Source organism: Triturus cristatus, chromosome 10 (assembly GCF_964204655.1).
Source record: "Triturus cristatus chromosome 10, aTriCri1.1, whole genome shotgun sequence".
In the NCBI taxonomy this organism is placed as follows: domain Eukaryota; kingdom Metazoa; phylum Chordata; class Amphibia; order Caudata; family Salamandridae; genus Triturus; species Triturus cristatus.
This window is the reverse complement of record NC_140593.1, coordinates 407,317,790-407,336,907: the sequence shown is the minus strand read 5'-3', so window position 1 is coordinate 407,336,907 and position 19,118 is coordinate 407,317,790. Positions and strand designations below refer to the sequence as shown.

Sequence of the window (19,118 nt, the reverse complement as noted above, 5' to 3'; positions counted from 1 at the left end):
CGGACTAGAGTGGTGGTTCCTGCTTGTACAGGGTACATACTCTGACAACCAGAAACCCCAGTTCTAACAATGGTGATCAGTGGTGAGGATAGAACTTGTGTTTGTGCAATACCATATAGTAACTTATTGTTCGCTACAACTCTAACATAACATGTGTATGTGTAAAGCACACGTTCCCCCCCTGACAGGGTATCTTGACACTGAATAACAGATGTTTATTGTTACCCAACTCAATGGTATCCTAAGACCATTTCAAATTTGTATAACCCCTTGAGTGCCCCGCCCTTTCCACGCCCTGTGCCGGGCGTTTCATTAGCGGGCGGGGCTCATGACGAGATAGTCTCGTCATGGGCACAGCGCAACCGCGGCCCATGACGAGACCATCTCGTCATGGGCACTCAAGGGGTTAAACTCTCCCTGATTAGCACCTGCAGGAACTGATTTTGAGCTGGCCACGTTAGAGGTCTACACTGTGCCTCAGCTGAGAGATTTCTGCAAGGATTGTGAAGCTTCTACAAGAGGCTTCACCAAGGAAGGTGGAGCTGCGGAAAAACTTTGAGGGCCTGGCAGAGACCGAGGTTGCAGGGGATGACAATCTAGAGGAGGAGGAGCAGGAAATTCCTGATGAGGAGGATGACCTGATTCTGGAGTCTGATGTGGCTCTGGAACTTTCTTTGAAGGGGGCCAACTATGGACTGGAAGCTGAGGTGATTCCCAGAACAGAGAGTAGTGTCTCCTCCAAGAACATGTCCCCAGAAGAGCTGGCAGACAGGAGTGAGGAAAGGAAATTAAAGTTGCAGCCTACCAAATTGAAGTTCGAGCAGGCTGAGTAACTTGCCAAACTGAAATTTGAGAAGGAACAGGCTCTAGAGGAGAAAAGGTTGGCTCTGCAGGAGAGGAAACTAATCCAGCAGCTAAACCCCAGACAGCTGAATATCGGAGCTCTACGAGTGAAGTCCAGAAACAGCAATGGTGGCAGCATACCTGCAGTGTCCCCTGGTGAGTCCAGATAGGCAAGGATTTGGTGCCCAGTTAAGTGGTAAGGGAGGACATAGACAAATGGTTTGCTGTCTAAGAAGAGGCTCTGAGAGTTCACGAGTGCACAAGTGCACAAGGTCCCAGAGGGTGTGGTAGTTTATGGAGTAATATGCCCACAGTGGGAAGGGACACACTCCTTACACAAGAGGTAGAGGACCAAACATGCTACACTGCTTTGAAGGCAATCCTATGCAGTAGGTTTGGGCTGATCCCTGAGAGACGTAGGCTCACAGTCAGGGGCAGCCTCAAAATCTCATAACAAACATGGGTGGATTTCCTGGATTATGCCAGCAGGGTGAGGGGCAGCAAGGCTGATGATTATTCAGGGTTGTACAACTTCATTTTAAAGGAGCAAATGCTTGATACTTTTTTTCCAAGAGCAGCACCAACACATGGTTGATAGCAAGTTGACCGGTCCTATGAAACTTGCTGAGGAGTTGGACATCTGGGTCAGCACCAGAGTGTCTAAGAAGTAGGGGTGGGCGGAATTTGCGTAATCGCGTTATGCAAATCTCCGCGAAACGGTAAAAAATCTCCGCGAACACGCAGAAATTCCGCGAACACGCGGAATTGCTTGTTCACGATACTTTTTTCCTGTTCGCGATCGTTGTTTGCGTGCTCGGGGTGAAATATCTCGCGAACACGCATATTGAGAACGCGAACAAGCCAAAAATTTTGCGAAGTCGCGGAACGCAGATTTTTGGTCAATTTCGCGTTCTCCGCGGAACGCGAAATTACCCACCACCTCCAACTGGTGGCAGGAGGAAGGATTCCAGAGGTGGTGTAGTGCGCGGGGGGGGAGGTAGGATTGTCCCAGCTAACAGGGGAAGTTTAGTGGGGTTACCCTAGTATCAATGAATGACAGCGAGATGGTTCCTAAGATCCATGCGCACTCAAATACTACAAAGTATAGGCAATGGATCAAGATCAATGGGCATGGTGTGGAGGCTCTGATGGATACAGGTGCCAGCATGACTATGGTAAGGAATCATCTGGGTCACTTAGAATGCTGAGGAGCAGTGAATACAATGTGGCATGCACATAGCGTTCATTGTGCCCCATCCACAAGTGTCACTTCTTTGTATGCACTACAAAGGTAATTAGTGACCTTCACCTCGAGGTGTAATTATATCAACAAATTGAGAATAAAGAGGAACTGGGCAACAATGGCAAACACTAGTAGAGAGTAGGAGACATTGCTTTGAAGAGTATCTTAAAAAGGTACAATGGCCTTTTCTATGGTAATGGTTTCTATGTCAACAAGCTTTAGAAGAGAAGAGGATATTTGAATCATAAAATCTATAACTGGATTATGTATGGTTTTCACTTTATAAACATTGAACAAACATCACAGATATTTTCTAAATCATGCAGCTTCCTTCACATGTTGCAGCACAACAGAAACATAAATAACAGGGTATACTGGCTGTTATTAAACCACAGCCAACATTCTACCGTTCATTATGGTTCATTTTCAAAAGCTGATTTCAATCTATGAAGCAAGAGAAAAGAGTGCTGTAAGTAGAGAACATTTTTGAAACCACAACTATGCAAAATATATCAATTCTGAAATGGTACAATTGCAAGTGGAAACAACAAGAAAACAAATGGCCTCATCCGGACTCAGCGAACTCTACAGAATAGATTGTGTATGGTCGTTTCAATGTGGTCCATCAGGATGTTCTGATCAGCAGCGAATACCTGATATTTATGGTCCTCCGCCTTTTTCAATGTGTTTAACATGGCAGCATGTGCGGGAGGCAGTGCGTTCAAAGAATGCAATAAGTGAAGCTGGCTTAATGGATTTTGCTTTATCTCCGAAATGCGCAGCGCTTTCAAAATAGTAGGCGCAAACTTGGAATAATGGGCTGTGCTTGCGATAACAAGAGGACACGTCTTGTCCTGCAGTCGATCGGCAACAACTTTAGCCACAGCGGTGTGTGTGTCCAATATGTAGCCTGAACTAGAGTACACAGAGTGGATAGCAGCCAAGCAGTCCTCCTCAGAGCACCAATCAGCTACTATATCCTTCTGAAGCCTTGCAAGCAAATCATTTGGTAACTGAAAGTGGCCTTGACTATCAAGCTGACTAAATAACTGCTTCACAAGCGGCCCATTTCCGTTGGAAATTAAGTGCACGTATCTTTCAAGATTGGAAGACTTGAGAATGTCTATTGCAGGGGAAGAGGTAAGTATTAGTTTCCTTTTCCTTAAATCATAATGCCCTGTTTTAATGAACTCCGTCAGAACATTGTTCTGATTGGAAGCACAAATAAATTTTCTGATAGGAATTCCCATCAGTTTGACGTACATAGCTGATAATATGTTACCGAAGTTTCCTGTTGGAATGCAAACATCTATAGGATTTCCAAAATTAATGAAGCCCTGGTTAACAAGATCAAGGTAGGCAGATGCATGGTAGACCACCTGGGGAATCAGCCGAGCCCAGTTAATAGAATTTGCTGTACTTAACGCGGTTCCATATTCTGCTGCTAAGAAACCAATGTAATTTGAATTTGTTAACATGTGTTTTAGAGTTTTCTGGCAAAAATCAAAATCTGATTTGACACCTACTGAACACCCATTATCACTTTGACAGCCTATAAGCTGAGACTTTTGAATAGGGCTGACTCCATTTTCAGGAAACAGTGAAATCACGGCAATCCTCTGCTTGTCAATGTCATTGAGACGATTAAAGCCATCCAAGACAGCACTACCTGTGTCTCCAGAGGTTGCAGTGAGGATCAGAGAGTTGCATGTTCTTGGGACACAATAAGCAAACATCTGTGGCATTATCTGCAGTGCTAAATCCTTGAATGACGCTGTTGGTCCATGGAATAGCTCAAGGAGAAATTGGTTTCCCATCAAATGCCTAACCGGTGCAATTTGACGACAAGCAAAGTTTTTCCCATATGCTTGCTCAATCATTTCTCCAAGCTTGTCTGCTGGTATGTCAAGAGGAGATATGAACCTTTCAAAAATAACTTGTGCCCTTTCCCTGTAATCTACCCCCCCTAACCGCATCCACTCTCCCTTATTTAATTTTGGCACTCCTCGATCAGGGACAAAGAGCCCACCATCAGAGGCTAACCCATCCACAATAACCTCACTGAAAGTCTTGGCAGAATCTGTCTTGGGTTCTTCAAGACAAATGCCCCGCGTTGAAGTGAATGTTTCTGATGCTGAGTTTTCGTATCTCTTAATTCCATCGAGAACCTTTTCTGCTATGGCATCTGGTGCTTCACCACCTTCACAAAGGACACGGAAATCATGCCATTTTTTATAGAACTGCTTCCGGTGCTGAAGGATGTCTCCCATTGAAGTCCCCGAACTCTGTCCAATAATGCGATCGACTTTCATGACTTCCAGTCGGTCAACTATTTCTCCAGCATGAACATCGAGATAAACAACAATGCTATTTTTCTTTAAGTGCTCCATGCTCGCAGAGTGCATTGGATTCGAGCCAGAAAGAGAAATGACACTTCCAGATGCTGACCATTTCAAAAGGGCTTTTCCTTCCTCCTCCAAAAATTGCTCATTACCAACATCCTGCAATTTTTCCGAAACACTCATATTCCAATCCTTTTCAAGGACATCATCGTCCACGTCTATGACCGGAAGTCCCAGCCTCTGACCAAGGAGTCTTCCTATTGTTGTTTTCCCTGCACCAGGAGGTCCCATAAGAACGAGGTTCCGGTCTCCAATAACAGAGTGATGGATTGAGCGCCATGACTTCACCATGAAAGGATGTGCCGAGGGGCTCAGTAAGGTCGACTTGAAAAGCCTGGACTCCGTAGGGGAATTCCATGCTGTCTGCTTCAGAAACGGACCCTGGACAACATGAAGTAACTGATGCCGCCTCTTTTTGATCACTGAAAAAAAGAGAAAAATGTTTTACTGGACAATGCGTGTATAATTTTAATGTTGTACAAAATAAAACAGATTGTAAAAAAATATTTTTCCAAACGTGCTATACGAAATATAATTCTGCAAAATAAGAATTTCAGAACTGATTCAAGAAACCCGGGATAGTCAAGATAACTGTGCAGTTCAGGTAAGAAACTTACAAGAACGTTTTATTCTAACAGAAAGGAAAAAAAGAAATGTAAACCGGTTTGAAGGATTTTGCTTTGCAGTCGCATGTTAAACAGAACACTTTACACATGGCCCTGCGCTATGTAGGGCTAGTCACACATACAAGTCATATGAAGCGTGTGGCACCTCTTTGGCAAAGTCAAAAGGTTTCGGGCCAATTTGCTTTGCCAACGCAGCTAGCCACTGCTGTGCAGTGTGTTGATGATGTGCATGGTCACAAACAAAAATAATAAGAAAAGGCACCATGATGCAACTGTTGTTGCCACTCGCATCATTCTGTAGGTGTGTGCATGCATGATGTAGGTGCCGTTTTATTTTTACTTTTTTGATTATTATTATTTACCGATCCTGGATGGTGGAGCCTCTTGGATCGGTACATTTTATAAAAAGTACCGTTTTTTTTAACGTAGAACATGATCGCAGGGCTGGGGGTGGGGGGGGGTATTGTATCGTAATTGCATTTGTATAGCGCTTACTACCCCTGATGAGGTGTCAAAGCGCTTTTTTGGCGAGTAGCAGGCTACTCCGGGACCCATAGAGGATTAGTGTTGAATTAGTATAGTGAAACATGCAAGTAAGTGATAGCAGAAGGATAGAAGAGGAAAAAAGGTTTGTATTTATATAGCGCTAGTGAACCCTGATGGGGTGTTGAAGCACGCTACTCCGGACACCCATAAAGGATTAGTCGTGAATTAGTATGGTGAAATATGGAAGTAATTTGAGTGGTGGATATTGGTCAGTTATTTAGAGTGAGGAGGATAGCGGAGGCATAGAAGGGGTAGAAAGGTTTGCATTCATATAGCACCTGTTACCCCTGATGGGTGTTGAAGCGCTTTTCTGGCGAGTAGCACGCTACTCCGGAACCAATAAAGGATTAGTGTTGCAAGTTAGTATAGTGAAATATGAAGTAATTTGAGTGGTGGATATGCTATTCAGTTATTTGGATAGAGAAGGGTAGGTGGTGGAATAGAAAAGGGAAAGAGGTTTGTATTTATATAGCGCTTGCTAACCCTGATGGGGTTTTGAAGCCCTTTTTTGGCGAGGAGTACGCTACTCTGGAACCCATAAGGATTAGTGTTGAATTAGTATGGTGACACATGAAATTAATTTGAGTGGTGGATATGCTATTCAGTTCATTTGGATAGAGAAGGGTTGGGGAGGGGTAAAAAAAGGGAAAAAGGTTTGCATTTATATAGCGCTTGTAACCCTGATGGGGTGTTGAAACGCTTTATTGGCGAGTAGCACGCTACTCTGGAACCCATAAAGGATTAGTGGTGAATTAGTATATCGGAATATGGAATTTGAGAAGTGAACATGTTAGTCTGTTATTTTGATTGAGAAGGATAGTGGAGGGATAGAAGAGTGAAGGATTTTTTGTTTTTTTTAGGTCATAGCAGTAGGAGGAGGGATTTGGATGAGTAAAAAGGGTTTTTAGATGGGAAGAGTCAGAGGGAAGAGTTTAGAAAGGTTTGTTTTGGGGGAATCGGTATAGTAAAAGAGGTGTCAGATGATGCAAGGAGGGGTAGAGTAGGGGAGAGTATTGAAAGGGTTATTTTGGGGATCATAGTAGTGGTATGGGGTTTGGGATAAATGAGAAAGTGGATGTAGAGGATATATTGATAGATGTGTAGGGTGAGAGCATTGGAAAGAATAGTAGAAGTTTGAGAGTCATCAGAAAGTTGGGCTAGAAGATATATTGAGAGAAGTATAGGCTGAGAAATAGGGTAGTGCATTGGATATGCTTTTTCAGGAGAAAAGTAACAGACACACAGATCCAAATCATTGGAGGTACATAGATGCACAATGGAAGCAAGTACACGTAGACCAAAGAATATATATATATTTTTTTAACAACAAAGTGATTCTACATGTTTATACAAAGCAATACACAAAAATAGGTACATATCAATAGTGAAAATAAATGCTTAAATACAGAGGGATATGCTGTAAATTTCTGTTTGAGTATGGTGCTTATGTGGGGAAGAGCCAGTTCTTGAGTAGTTTTCTGAAGATAAGGTGGTTGTCGGTGGATCTTATGTTGGGGGTAAAGAGTTCCATAGTTTGGCTGCTTGAACAGAGAAAGATGTGCCACCCATGGTTTTTTTCTTGTATCTTGGGATTTTGAGGCGACATGCCCTTTTAGAGCGGAGGTTCCTTTATTGAATGGTAAGAGCGGATGTGGGACAGGAGGGGAAAAGCAGCACCCCAGGACAAGAGCAACATCGGGGTGTGGGGAGAAGTGCACAAGGGAGAAAGCAACAGAGAATGTCGGGAAGGGGAGTTTGGGTGAGAAGCAAGCAAGATAGGAAAAAGCAGCATGAGGGGAACACCTTTACGGGAGCAGGGAGCTGTAATTTGGCTGGGGAGAAACATATGAGGGAGAGAGATGGAAAGCACATGCGCTCCCATCGTATGCCTAACTGTTGTGTTCTGTGGTGCTGTGAAAATAACTAAACAGGGGCACCAATTGAAGTTACAGGTGATTTATTTCAGATTAAGAAACGAGCCCACTAGCAGGCATCCTGTGGAGACTGGTCCTAGGCTTCACCTGTCACCACAGTCAAAGTTCTAGAATTAGAGGACCGGTGCGAGCCAATGAACAACAAGGTAAGTGCTCTGGACACAGCACGAGCCAGTTAACATGTAAACAAACATTTTAACTGCGAGATGAACTTGATGATACACCACTAACCAAAAAGAAAGAAGCCTTGAAAAAGCCAATAGATGTGGCCTTTATAATGCAGGTGCCAAGCCGTTAGCTTTGTCAATGTTTGTCTGTAAAGTATTGTTTAAAACGAGTAAAAGAAAACAACATTTCAAAATATTGAAAGAAATGCAAACATTTTTTATGGTATCTCAATACTGCACATTGAATTTAGTGTTTTCAATCTTTATATAAATACAGTGGTTTGTTTTTCAAATACCTTTTACTCAGGAAACTGAATGGAGTTTAAAGCGAAAGTAAGGCCTAATTTACTTTCCACAGAATTCATCTATTTGGTCAATAATAGAAACGCAGTGAAAAGATTTATGGGACTCCAGAAGAAGTGTCACTTCAAGTACACCTTCTACCTCAAAAGCCAGCTGAGTGAGTGCAGCAGATGGCCTATGATATCACTATGCAGCAAGTTATCACTATGCAGTTCTTTTAGTCAAGGTTGGTTTAAAACCAGCCAGAAAGCAACGTATATTCTTTGGGTTCAGTCAAGACTATTAAATAGGAGATAATGTACCCCCCAACTACGCACAAGAATATTGCAAGTTTAACAAGGCGTTCTATTCAATATAGAAGCCCGGGCCGAAGGCAGTGTGCCCTGATAAGGGTATGGATTCGGATGTTACTTGCCCCATTTGCATACTGGTCCTAATTGGGGTTACATTACACCATAATTTGTGGCCACCTGTGAGGAGCCTTATTTTGCTTACTTACGAAATCAATACTAGCGGCCACAAGTATAGGGGCAAAGGGAAAGCTTTGGTACTGCCTGCCTAGGGGTGCATGATACATGCATAGTGCCTACATCGGGTACAAAGCAAATGCAGCAGGTGCAGTGACATAATGAAGCAGTAGTGTTATTGACACAGCAGAGCTAGCTTTCACTTGCCACAGTCAGCAAACGTATTCATCACATGCCTTAGACCGCAGAGCCATCCCTCACGATTGGCAGATGAACCTTTGACTCAGCCGGTTAATATCCTGCTCTTGGCGGACAGCACCTTATCCTGCACTGGTCACTGACAGCAGCACTATGCCTTTCGCCACAAAGCTATCCGAGGACCAATCAATCAAGATTCTTATAGAGTGCGGCTACTCACCCGATAGGGTCTCAAGGTGCTGGGGGGGGGCTTGGGGAGGCAGGGGGGGTTGGTTCTGCAGTTCTTTCGAGAAAAAAAGGTCGGTTGTATATTGGGTATAGCATAATTGAGGGAGAAGCCTTCCATTAGCTTGACACTAAAGTTTCTGGGCTGACACGCGGTTTTTCCCTATTGGTCTCATGTTCCTAGCCCCAGGCTACGAATTGGACTGGGGTGTAACCCAATTTTCTCAAAATTCAAAAGGTACAATAATATACAGGACGATAAATGGTTTCTGTACGTGTCCCCAGAATGTAAAAATGTTCTTTGTGTCATGTTATAATGGATTGGATTTTCTATAAGTCTGCCCATATTACCTTTTTATAACCCCTATTTTTAAAATATCAAATATACTTTAGGTCGGAAGCACTGGGGTTACTGTCTGAAATGCGTTTTATGGATGTTAGCAGAAGGAATTGCACAATTCATGCTTCTTGTGAGGCAGTGTTTTAAAGATCGCTTAGATTAAGTGGGGGTTACATTTGTGGGTACTCGAGGTTTTTTAGGATGTTTTATTATGTAACTATTTTTAGAGTTTTTGAATGTTTTACCGACAATTGTCACAACAAACATATTTTGTGCCTTGTACCCAACTTCTTTCATGGCGATGCCCACTTGGACTAGAAGAACAGATACAGCTTCTCCTCAGAGACATGCCGACACATGGCAGGATACCATTAATCTCTGTATCGATCTACTCCATTGTACTCTTGCAATGTGTATTGTAAAGAAGTTCCTTACTGTGCAAGAAAGTGGGTTTCTGGTCACTAGATTCTTGTGATTCCAATCTTATTAATTCTGCCGGTAACACATTCTGCCAACTATGCAAAAGGATTAAAGAACTAAAGGAATTATTTTATTTATTTATTGAGTCGAATTAGACAAACATTATCAAAAGGCTGGTTACATCATAGCAGTGTGAATAATACATCTTAATAGAGTGACAAGGACTGGTACAATAATTGCAAATATCCATTAGGTACAAACACTAGAGGGCAAGGTATGCAATAGGTACATATAATAAAGGACTGAGCTGTCACCCCTTACATATACTTTCCTAAATCACAGGCTACCCCCTTGATTAGAATCAGTAAATATCTCAACAAATACAGATTCCAGGGGATTGTCAGCTTCCCCCAACTGTTGGTTCACCTGATTCCTTGCTCAGCAAGTACAGTTGATAGGGCCCCAAAAACTCTTGGGGCGCGTCTGCGGGGGTAACAAATCGCCATACGCATCTGTTTGAGTATTAAAGTAGACCATGCCTGCGTGCCAATCCTGCAGTGTGGGGACAGGCCCCCGTGCCCAGCGCATCGCCACACTGCACTTAGCAAGGAGTAGCCCCATGGCCACCAGTTTCCTTACACTTCTATTTAACACTTTATCAAATCCCAATAACGCAAGCAAGGGGTCAGGATCCAAGGAAAAGCCAGTAATGGTCCCTAGTTCATGGAAAACCGTTTCTCACAGTCAGGAAAGCTGAGCAGTACCACGCAGTGAGTATAAAGTCAGCATCGTGTGCACGACAACCCTGACATTCCGCTGAGTCGTGCAACCCATATCTATATAGTCTCTCAGGAGCGAAAAATACACTAACATATCTAAAGTGCACGAGGCAACAGTATTGCCAGCACTTATCATTGATCTTCCTGCCAATATCCATCTGTCATTCGAGTCGTGCGTTAGTCAGAGCCGGCCTCCTGCGTGTAAGCGTAGATGTAGACACCAATTTCAAAGGGGTAGCAGATTCTATTAAAGAGGAGAGTGCTAGCATCTCTGAGGGCTCCTGCAAGTCCTCTCCCAATATATCTCACAGCACATGACGGACTCTTTAGTATTGGAAAAAAGTGAGGGGAGATGGTGGATGCGTTCCCCACAAGACAGCTTCACAGCTGCATGCCAGCCCATAATGAAAGAGCTCACCCTTGTGTCCACTCCCAGAGCATGTAATGCCCGTACCACACCTTCCTCCCTCCCAACCAGGAACCACGAGCACCATTCAAACCGCACATAAGGGGAGAGAACTTTCGGCGTTTGCGATTGCAATTTTGCTAAGTGGTATGTATGAAGGCAAATCTGCGTGCAAAATAAGGAATTGCAAAATTTGCGATTCCTTATTTTGCAACTGCATTTAAGGAAATCGCAAATTTTGCGATTCTTTAAATGCAATGTAAGAAGCACCAAAAAAGTGCAATTTGGCCTTAAGGAATCGCAAATTACCACCAACTTCAGGTTGGTGGTAATTTGCGATTCCTTTCAAAAATGCATATTTTTGCATTTTTCAAAGTGACATGTGGCGCACACACATGCCCTTAGGGCATGTATGTGCGTCACATGTGCACCCATGCTCATTTCAGGGGTGCAACAGGGTGTTCTTTTGACACCCTGGCACACTTGAAATTGCATTCTCAATTAGCAATTCTCTAATTGAGAATCGCAAATTGAGAATGTCTTCCCATTCATTCCCATGGGCCTCTAGGCCCATAGGAATGAATGGGAAGGTATTTCTTAATTGCGAACTGCAATTTGCATTTCGCAATTAAGGAATATGTAGGATTTGCAAAATTATTTGCAAATCCTACATACATAGCATTTTGCGATTCTCAAATAGCAATTCTCTAAAAATCGCTATTTGAGAATCGCAAAACCAAAGTTTCATACATATGGCCCTTAATCTCACCGTGCCTAACAACAACTGGTGCTCATGTAAAGCGCTCTGAGACAGTAAAGTATGTGCTATATAAAACTCTGTACAATAAAAAATAAGGGGAGTAGAACAGGGAGCCAGAATGTTTGGACAATAAATTGTGCCAGGCATGAATTGCTGAGTTGAGTGAATCAGGTGCACTGGGTCGCAGAACAGAGTTTAAGGCAGGGAAAGGGGGGGGGGGGAGGTTGCGTTCCTCTCGATGTACAGATGCAGCAATTATGCGAGCAGTGAAGCCAAAAGTGTGCATGCAAACTTTGCGCTGCTCTATAGTATAGCTCCATCTCTGGGGCATTCAACCCCCCAATATCTTTAGGCAGAGTAAGAATGTCCCACTTGACCCTAGGTTGTTTACCGGCCCAGGCTAACCCGGTTATTAGTGAGCGTAGGGTAGCTGACTAATGCGTAAACCCTGTACCATCTGGGAACCTAAGCCTCCGTATGTGGAGTAAGCCCAATTGCTCCATTATGCCCAAGATCGCCTTAGCAGCGTCAGAGGGGCAGCGAGGTTGACCTTTAGAACAATCATGCTCCGGATCCAAAACGCAATTGAAATCCCCCCGCACCCCCAGATATGAGGCAAGCCACCCCACTGGGAGAGACTAGACTCAAGGGAATGATGCAATTATGGATTATCATAATTTGGAACATATACACCCACCATCAGTATTACCAACCCAATGTGATGGCAGCGGGAGATAACAAACCTGCCCTCTGGGTCAATACAAACTTCTTGCAATGTAATTCCTGCTCTATTGTTTACCCATATAAGTACAACCCGGGCATGTGAAGTAAAGCCGGCAGAACAAAAGTGACCCTGTAACCATCACTGTGACAGCAACCCACTGTTTGGCGCCAAGTGTGTTTCCTGCAAAATGACGATATCCACTTTATATTGCTTGAGACACACCACTACCTTGTGGATTTTCCTATGATCTTTAAAACTCTTACATTCCATGTGAGGAACCTAGTATGAGAGCAGTCATCCCGATTTCCAGCATTTCGCTCCACGTCACCCAGGCCACTCTTCCTGTAATGAGATACCAAGCAGACAAACCAACCAAGCTATGTATTCTTTTTGTAAGCTAAACAAGGAAACATTACCCTCAACTATTAACCCACCCAATCTATGCGACCCCAATTAAGCATAGTAGATTTCCAGCCCACCCCCTCCCAAGAGCCCCAAACCCAAGAAAATAGAAAAAAACAATAGATTCTGCAAGGTGTGGAGACCACATTGGGGTGGATGTTGCCGGTTATCAACTGCATCTTACACCCAGCTAGGAAAATAACAAGTGTACTACAACAGTGCACCCATCGCTCGGAAGAAGAATTGTTATCTGCACATTTTCCCTCTCACGACTAACATGCCCAATACACTGTTATGAAACAGCAACTTGACACAAAAGCAGTCAGGCTTAACGTAAAGGCAATATGTGAAGTACTTATGAAAGCAAAAAGAACAAATAATGGACGAAATGCTGAATAATGCAAACATTCTCAACCCCAGTCACCAAGATCTGAGTGTAATTCATCATTTTTTGCTCACCACAACACCCCAGTTTGGACCCAGCAATATGCAAATCAGTCTTAACCCTGCTCCTCATGTCAACCGTCCAGCATGAACTACCAAGCCAGGTCCTCCCTGGGCCAGAAACAAGCATCCTGGGACCAGTTTGAGGCTATCACCCCGCATCAGCCAGGCTAGCGTGACTCCAGGGACATGGTGAGCACGGGACCCACGTCTGGGCATATCCTTCCCACTTACGGCGACAAATGCAGCCCTGAAGACATGGAATGAACCAGGTGGCTGCTATGCCGTGATCCCGGGAGAATGGAAAGGGAAACGGATCGCGATTGCCTTGTGGTATTTCCCACCCGGCCTACAGGGGAGATGATGACGAGGGCCGGAGACTGGCTCAACTCGGATTCCACGCACAACCACAATAGTGGTGGGAAGACTTTAACCTGGTACTAGACACAGAACTAGATACGATTAAGCATGGTCAGAGACTGTTAGTCAATGATGTACGGTTGAAGACATTTCCCGAGGTGATGGGATTGATAGATTTGTGGCGTGACACAAGGCCTACTGATTGTTAATACTCATATGTGAGTGGGACAGCGGGTTCCATGTCCCTGCTTGACCATCTCTCGGTCCCTCAGTCATGGGGGATGACATAACTGCACAAAATACTTACCCAGGGATATTTCCGATCCTCTCTGCTATTCACAACCCTGGGTGACGGAAAGACTGGGAGACCTGGAGGCTAGATCCCTGGGTATTGAGAAACTGGGACATGAGGAAACTCCGGACTTCTGTTACAGAACTCCATTTCAAAGAGAATGTCATCTTAGTCCCCTCTGACATTATGATATGGGAGACCTGCAAGACATTAATGGGGGGAGAGCGGATTGCTCACATAACTTTGAAAAAGAGAGAGACTCAAAAACAGGTCACTGCACTAGAAACACATTTAACACAACAAGAGTCTGACTGGGAGGGTTCCCCTACACTCAATTAACTGCAGTGATCAGCCCTAATGAGGGAAAAGTATCATAGTTTGGTGAAAGAAGAAGTCCAATACTGATCCAAACAACATGAACTTTACAAAGTGGGTAATAAAGCCAAGAAACTTAATAGCATGGTTGGCGCGATGAGAGGTGGGGAGGAGATGGATGTGTGATGGTCTCCTTATTCTCATACACAGATAATACTTCACTTATTGTTTCCTTTTCTGCTGATGCCTTTCATAACATCATTACGTTTCAGTAATGTATACTGGTAGTGGCCAGCATATTGTTTCTTTCTCTGCTGATGCCTTTCAAGACATCATTAAGTTTCAGGAATGTATGTCAGCAGTGGCCAGCTGTATAGATAATTGCCTGAATCTTAACTTTAAAAAAACTGAGATCCTGTTGTTCGGAAAGCACACCCAGACTTGGGGAGATCACTGGTGGCCCGAGGGTTTGGGGGCCTCCTCCTTCACCCAAATCATCCATAAAAGAAATCTAGGTATCTGGCTAGATGATTCCCTCTCCTTTGAGACACTAGTGAGAACTCTAGCAGGTGCATGTTTTGGCCTCCTGAGAGGCCTCAAACCTATTGTCCAACCCCACATTCGACAGTTAATCATTCAATCTCTCATCCGGTCACACCTCGAATACTGCAACATCTTGTATCTGAGTTGCAAGAAATCCATTTTAAAGAGATCGCAATTAGTCCAAAGCGCTGCAGCCCTTCCTAAGTTCTGCTCCTCCTCTGGGCTCCTTCAGAAGCTTCATTGGCTGCCCATTAAGAAGTGCATTCAATTTAAAGTTCTTAGCACTGCTCAGAAGATCATGTACGCTACAGGAGCCCCCGTTCTCTCAGAACTCATGCAGCCCTATCTTCCTGCCACAACACTTGCACTGCAGAAAATAATCTAGCAGTAATCCCTCAGTTAAAAGGAAAGCAACTTGGAGGTCGCTCTTTCTAGGTTCTGGCTCCTGCCCTTTGGAACAGGATGCCCTCTGATCTAAGGAAAACTCAGAGTAATCTCTGTTATAGAAAACCAAACTTAAACCTGGTTGGTGGCTACCTAGGCCTCTCTGTGGCCTCCCCACCTCTCTTGATTCATAATTCCAGACTACTGTGGTCAGCGCTGGGAAGCTCCATCGCTGGGGCAGCCATGCGCTTTACAAATCATATTAACATAACATACACAATCTGGTGGATAGCCGGGGGGAGGGTGGCTACACACTGCACACAACATTTCAGGGACTGTCGAGACACACCTGACAGATCTTTACAGCCCCACCCCGGTGTTGTCCCCAGCTGACTCAAGGGCCTTAGATAGGGAGATCAAGGTGGAAGAGATTAGTGAGAATTCCTCTGGGATTTCAAATATTGTGTTTTGGAGCAGGTAAAGGAATTTAGAGTGTGTGTTTGTCTTATACAGGTAGCTCTGCCCATTAGGGACAAGGAAAGACTCCTCCAGTGCCCAACAACACTTTTATACCCCTCTAACACCCAACCTCAGTTATGCTTCATAAAGGCCACAGAATCACACGGGATCCAGACCACCAGACATCGAAATCCTCCAGGGACCAACATAGTGGGGACACCAGAGGGTCAACGGAAATATGACATACTTCTGCCAGTTAATAAATACTCCTGAGTATGTACCAAAAGGGTCAAGCATTGCAAGAGTTCTGGGTGCAGGCCGTATGTGGTCAGCTAAGTACAGTAGGATATAATCACTGTATAGGGAGATAATGTCCTTCCAACCCTCAGACCATTTTAATCGTCTGAGTTGCGCGTCTACCCTCACTCACCACACCAGTGGTTTTAGGACCAGTACAAAGTGGGGAAAAGAGCAAGCACCCCTGCCGTGTTCTGTGCCTGTGGGAAACCACTGGGACCGTGTCCCATTCACCCGCGTCTTGGCTGTCAGTTGTGTGTACAGCAGTTTGATCCATTACACAAATTAATTGTCTAAACCCATCTTGCCTAGGACTGCACACAGGAAATCCCATTCGACCAAGTCGAATGCCATCCTGGAGTCCAGGGAAAGAAACAATGCAGGCTCCGTCATCTTGTGCCTCCACACCAAGCAACCAAGAGTCAGCAAAGGTTCTGTCGGGTGGACCGTTTGGGCATAAAAATCTGGATGGTCCGGGACTATCAGTCTGTCAATCGCTTCTGTAATGCTTTTCACAAGTACTTTCAAAATGTTAACCTCCGTGTTTAGTAATTTGTCGATATGAGTCACACTGCTCTGGGGGCTTACCCTCCTTATGAATGAAGACAATAGTGGCGGTTCTCAAATCTGGGGGGAAGTGTGCCGTGCTTTCTGGCTGCTACACCATTGCCGTTTATCAGTGCCCAGGTGTGTCACACATCTGTAAAACTTTGGCAGGAAGTCATTAGATTCTAGGGTCCTTCCTCCCCGGAGCTGCCGTATGGCCTCACTAATCTCTTCCACCTTGATCTCCCTATCTAAGGCCCTTGAGTCAGCTGGGGACAACACCGGGGTGGGGATGTCCTCAACAAAGGCCAGGAGGTCAGATGCAGGGTGTTCACTCCTGGGCTGTAAAGATCTGTCAGGTGTGTCTCGACAGTCCCTGAAATGTTGTGTGCAGTGTGTAGCCACCCTCCCCCCGGCTATCCACCAGATTGTGTATGTTATGTTAATATGATTTGTAAAGCGCATGGCTGCCCCAGCGATGGAGCTTCCCAGCGCTGACCACAGTAGTCTGGAATTATGAATCAAGAGAGGTGGGGAGGCCACAGAGAGGCCTAGGTAGCCACCAACCAGGTTTAAGTTTGGTTTTCTAAAACAGAGATTACTCTGAGTTTTCCTTAGATCAGAGGGCATCCTGTTCCAAAGGGCAGGAGCCAGAACCTAGAAAGAGCGACCTCCAAGTTGCTTTCCTTTTAACTGAGGGATTACTGCTAGATTATTTTCTGCAGTGCAAGTGTTGTGGCAGGAAGATAGGGCTGCATGAGTTCTGAGAGAACGGGGGCTCCTGTAGCGTACATGATCTTCTGAGCAGTGCTAAGAACTTTAAATTGAATGCGCTTCTTAATGGGCAGCCAATGAAGCTTCTGAAGAAGCCCAGAGGTGGAGCAGAATTTAGGAAGGGCTGCAGCGCTTTGGACTAATTGCGATCTCTTTAAAATGGATTTCTTGCAACTCAGATACAAGATGTTGCAGTAGTCGAGGTGTGACCGGATGAGAGATTGAATGATTAACTGTCGAATGTGGGGTTGGACAATAGGTTTGAGGCCTCTCAGGAGACCAAAACATGCACCTGCTAGAGTTCTCACTAGTGTCTCAAAGGAGAGGGAATCATCTAGCCAGATACCTAGATTTTTTTATGGATGATTTGGGTGAAGGAGGAGGCCCCCAAACCCTCGGGCCACCAGTGATCTCCCCAAGTCTGGGTGTGCTTTCCGAACAACAGGATCTCAGTTTTATTAAAGTTAAGATTCAGGAAATTATCTATACAGCTGGCCACTGCTGACATACATTCCTGAAACTTAATGATGTCTTGAAAGGCATCAGCAGAGAAAGAAAAAATATACTGGCCACTACCAGTATACATTACTGAAACGTAATGATGTTATGAAAGGCATCAGCAGAAAAGGAAACAATAAGTGAAGTATTATCTGTGTATGAGAATAAGGAGACCATCACACATCCATCTCCTCCCCACCTCTCATCGCGCCAACCATGCTATTAAGTTTCCTTGCCTTATTACCCACTTTGTAAAGTTCATGTTGTTTGGATCAGTATTGGGCTTCTTCTTCCACCAAACTATGATACTTTTCCCTCATTAGGGCTGATCACTGCAGTTAATTGAGTGTAGGGGAACCCTCCCAGTCAGACTCTTGTTGTGTTAAATGTGTTTCTAGTGCAGTGACCTGTTTTTGAGTCTCTCTCTTTTTCAATGTTATGTGAGCAATCCGCTCTCCCCTCATTAATGTCTTGCAGGTCTCCCATATCATAATGTCAGAGGGGACTAAGATGACATTCTCTTTGAAATGGAGTTCTGTAACAGAAGTCCGGAGTTTCCTCATGTCCCAGTTTCTCAATACCCAGGGATCTAGCCTCCAGGTCTCCCAGTCTTTCCGTCACCCAGGGTTGTGAATAGCAGAGAGGATCGGAAATATCCCTGGGTAAGTATTTTGTGCAGTTATGTCATCCCCCATGACTGAGGGACCGAGAGATGGTCAAGCAGGGACATTGAACCCGCTGTCCCACTCGCATATGAGTATTAACAATCAGTAGGCCTTGTGTCACGCCACAAATCTATCAATCCCATCACCTCGGGAAATGTCTTCAACCGTACATCATTGACTAACAGTCTCTGACCATGCTTAATCGTATCTAGTTCTGTGTCTAGTACCAGGTAAAAGTCTTCCCACCACTATTGTGGTTGTGTGTGGAATCCGAGTTGAGCCAGTCTCCGGCCCTCGTCATCATCTCCCCTGTAGGCCGGGTGGGAAATACCACAAGGCAATCGCGATCCGTTTCCCTTTCCATTCTCCCAGGATCACGGCATAGCAGCCACCTGGTTCATTTAATGTCTTCAGGGCTGCATTTGTCGCCCTAAGTGGGAAGGATATGCCCAGACGTGGGTCCCGTGCTCACCATGTCCCTGGAGTCACGCTAGCCTGGCTGATGCGGGGTGATAGCCTGAAACTGGTCCCAGGATGCTTGTTTCTGGCCTAGGGACGACCTGGCTTGGTAGTTAATGCTGGACGGTTGACATGAGGAGCAGGGTTAAGACTGATTTGCATATTGCTGGGTCCAAACTGGGGTGTTGTGGTGAGCAAAAAATGATGGATTACACTCAGATCTTGGTGACTGGGGTTGAGAATGTTTGCATTATTCAGCATTTCGTCCATTATTTGTTCTTTTTGCTTTCATAAGTA

The 19,118-nt window shown here is 44.6% G+C and overlaps 1 protein-coding gene across 1 annotated transcript in view; it reads right to left on the bottom strand.

Annotated features, from left to right (window-relative positions):
* Positions 1-325: 325 nt before the first annotated feature.
* The window catches only part of THNSL1 (threonine synthase like 1), a 53,772-nt gene continuing 34,979 nt past the window's right edge, over positions 326-19,118 (bottom strand). Inside the window, exon 2 of the mRNA XM_085631695.1 lies at positions 326-4,910. Coding sequence (XP_085487821.1) covers positions 2,662-4,910 — 2,249 coding nt within the window. The 3' untranslated portion in view covers positions 326-2,661. The remainder of the gene's footprint in view (positions 4,911-19,118) is intronic.